This window comes from Penaeus chinensis, chromosome 3, assembly GCF_019202785.1.
Source record: "Penaeus chinensis breed Huanghai No. 1 chromosome 3, ASM1920278v2, whole genome shotgun sequence".
Lineage (NCBI taxonomy): Eukaryota > Metazoa > Arthropoda > Malacostraca > Decapoda > Penaeidae > Penaeus > Penaeus chinensis.
This window is the reverse complement of record NC_061821.1, coordinates 41,260,967-41,263,466: the sequence shown is the minus strand read 5'-3', so window position 1 is coordinate 41,263,466 and position 2,500 is coordinate 41,260,967. Positions and strand designations below refer to the sequence as shown.

The following is a 2,500-nucleotide window of genomic DNA, read 5'->3' as shown; positions in this document are numbered from 1 at the left end:
ACATGGTGGAGGTCTAATGGTTTTTGCCAAAACACAAATTGGAGAAGCTATGATTCCTGCTAAACACTATATTACCATTACACTCAGATTCAACTGAAAACAAATTTCAAGTGGATATAGATTGAACACAGCCAATATGCTACATAATAAAAGTTCCATTTTAACCCAATGCTGCCAGGAAAATACCGTGCTCATTTTAGAATTTTTCGTATAATGTCTCTGTACATAGATGGCTCTGCAAGTGCTTATCCATAAAGTAGTCAGTCAGTAGACCTTGTGACCTTATCTGATTTCACCTTTACTTGAATATGTGGGAAAAATATTATTTTCTAATGCTATCAATACTGATGGTATAATCTTTATTATTGACATTATAATTACAAAAATGTTATTGTCATTAGTAACAGCAATATATGATACTAAGAAAAGAGTAAGCAGATGAGACAGGTAGTATTCGTAATTGGCTCATTGGTGATTTAGTACAAGTGGAACCATCTATGTGTAAAAACAGTTAATGGGCATGGCATATGTACATGCCATGCCTGTCCGCTTTGGGTTAACAGCCACTGGAGTTGTCTTCTAAAATTTACAACATTTACAATTTTCCCCTAAAATTAAAGAGTGAAATTTCCACTTCAGGAATCAAAGCACCTTATTTCTGGTTAGAAAATTTTGGATGCATGTTTAGAGGACACTAACAGTGGCTTTCAAAATATGACTTTTTCATATAATCATACTGGCTGAATTACATCCAAATGCTCATATAGTACAAGGTAAATTTTGCCTGTAATCGACAGAATATCATAACTGAAAACATGATGCTTTTCATCTGAGGTATTTCCTTTGAAAGTTGATAATAAGAAAGTTGGTAATACTTTGGTATGCATGAATAGGAATATGTATTGAATTTTTTGAAATAACACAGGTACAGCTGAACCAGCTTCATATTTACTAGTAAATGACAAAAATATTCACTCCATATCACCATTCAGAGATTAAGTCTTACAAAGCGAGACTTTTTATTGTCCTTAGGGTACATATGGGGGGTACAGGGGCTTGCCCTCCTGTCCAGAGAATGATTTTTGTTACAGAGAGCAAAACATCCTCCAGAGATGAAGCCCCACAACCAGGGTATCATGCAAACCCAAAATCCAAACCAAACTTTCCCTACTTTCTATTCATTCCCTAGATGGGGACAAGCAACCCCTGTACCCCCCTTTATGAGCACTTCATGCCAACTTACAGAAAACAGACATTAATAAAATGGCAATTCCCCTTTTTCCTCTGACATTGTGCGTCTTTCTCGGTAACATTAACCTTGGGAATAAATAGAAGGTAGATAAGGTTAGGTTTGGATTCTGGGTTCGCAGGATAGCATGGTTTTGGTACTTCGTCTCTAGAGGATGTCGCTCTCGGTAAAATTTACCATTATATTTCTGCTATTTAGAGTATTATGTGAACAGACAGGATTTATATATTTGTTAAAGTTGTTGTGAATTTAAACTGACACATTTGATCTTGATTATTAATCAACTACCTTCTTGCCTTAGGAAATTTGACATAACCTACTGAAACCTTGCCTTCACTAACCTAGCATTACCTTCATATTCATCCTCTATATAAACTAGCTCTTTTTCACCCATGCCCTTCCCCCCCCAAGCTACCGAGCTGTACGACGTCTCGAAAAGGTTGTCTTTCATATCTAGGGAATTTCGAGGACCTGCTTATGCACACTTCCTAATCAAAGTTACTCATCAGAATTCCTTCTAAACACTTACTAATCAAAGTTGTGGTTACTATTCAAAGCTACTCATCAGATTTACTTCTAAATACTTACTAATCAAAGTTGTGGTCAGCGATGGGGTTGGAATGGGCCCTTTGCCGGTAATACTTCTTCTGTGGTAGTTTAGGCATCCTTATTGGCTCTAGGTAATCCTTCCTTTCCAACAGAACACAGACGCACGTGTTGGCTCCTTCCTGGGCACTGTGAGGAAAAGAAAACGACTTTGAAAGATTTTAATGGCGCACTCGTATAAAAAAAAATAACATTTCGTTTTCTTTTGTCTCTCGACGCCGCTGGTTTAGCCACTGGAAGTTAAATCCTATTGGTTATATTGACAGATATATGGGATATGAAATAAACAGTGTTCTCACAGGTTTATTAATGCAGTTCTCAATAATCTCTCAAATTATTTGTTCTTAGATAAAACTCCATGAAAGGAAACACACAGGACTGTCTGCTCTTTTTGGTTTTCGATTTCCAGCTCAGCACATTTATTCTCGCCTTATGAGACCCCGACAGGTCGAGTTATTTCTTTTATCGGACCGAAAGTTTTAGAAAGTGAAGACCAAAATTTAAAGTCGAGACAAAAGTTTCCCCCAGGCTTTTTTAAACAGCAACTTAGTACTCAAGAAAATATTTGGAAAGGCTTGTTCATACGTTGCTCTTACCCTGATATAAGCATTTACGAAAAAAAGAGGAAAAATACGTTGGTTTTCT

The 2,500-nt window shown here is 36.7% G+C and overlaps 1 protein-coding gene across 1 annotated transcript in view; it reads right to left on the bottom strand.

Annotated features, from left to right (window-relative positions):
• The window catches only part of LOC125044071 (tRNA (guanine-N(7)-)-methyltransferase-like), a 29,284-nt gene extending 27,300 nt beyond the window's left edge, over window positions 1-1,984 (bottom strand). The window contains exon 1 of the mRNA XM_047640519.1: window positions 1,838-1,984. Within this exon, the coding sequence (XP_047496475.1) occupies window positions 1,838-1,914 (77 nt within the window). The 5' untranslated portion in view covers window positions 1,915-1,984. The remainder of the gene's footprint in view (window positions 1-1,837) is intronic.
• Window positions 1,985-2,500: the final 516 nt, after the last annotated feature.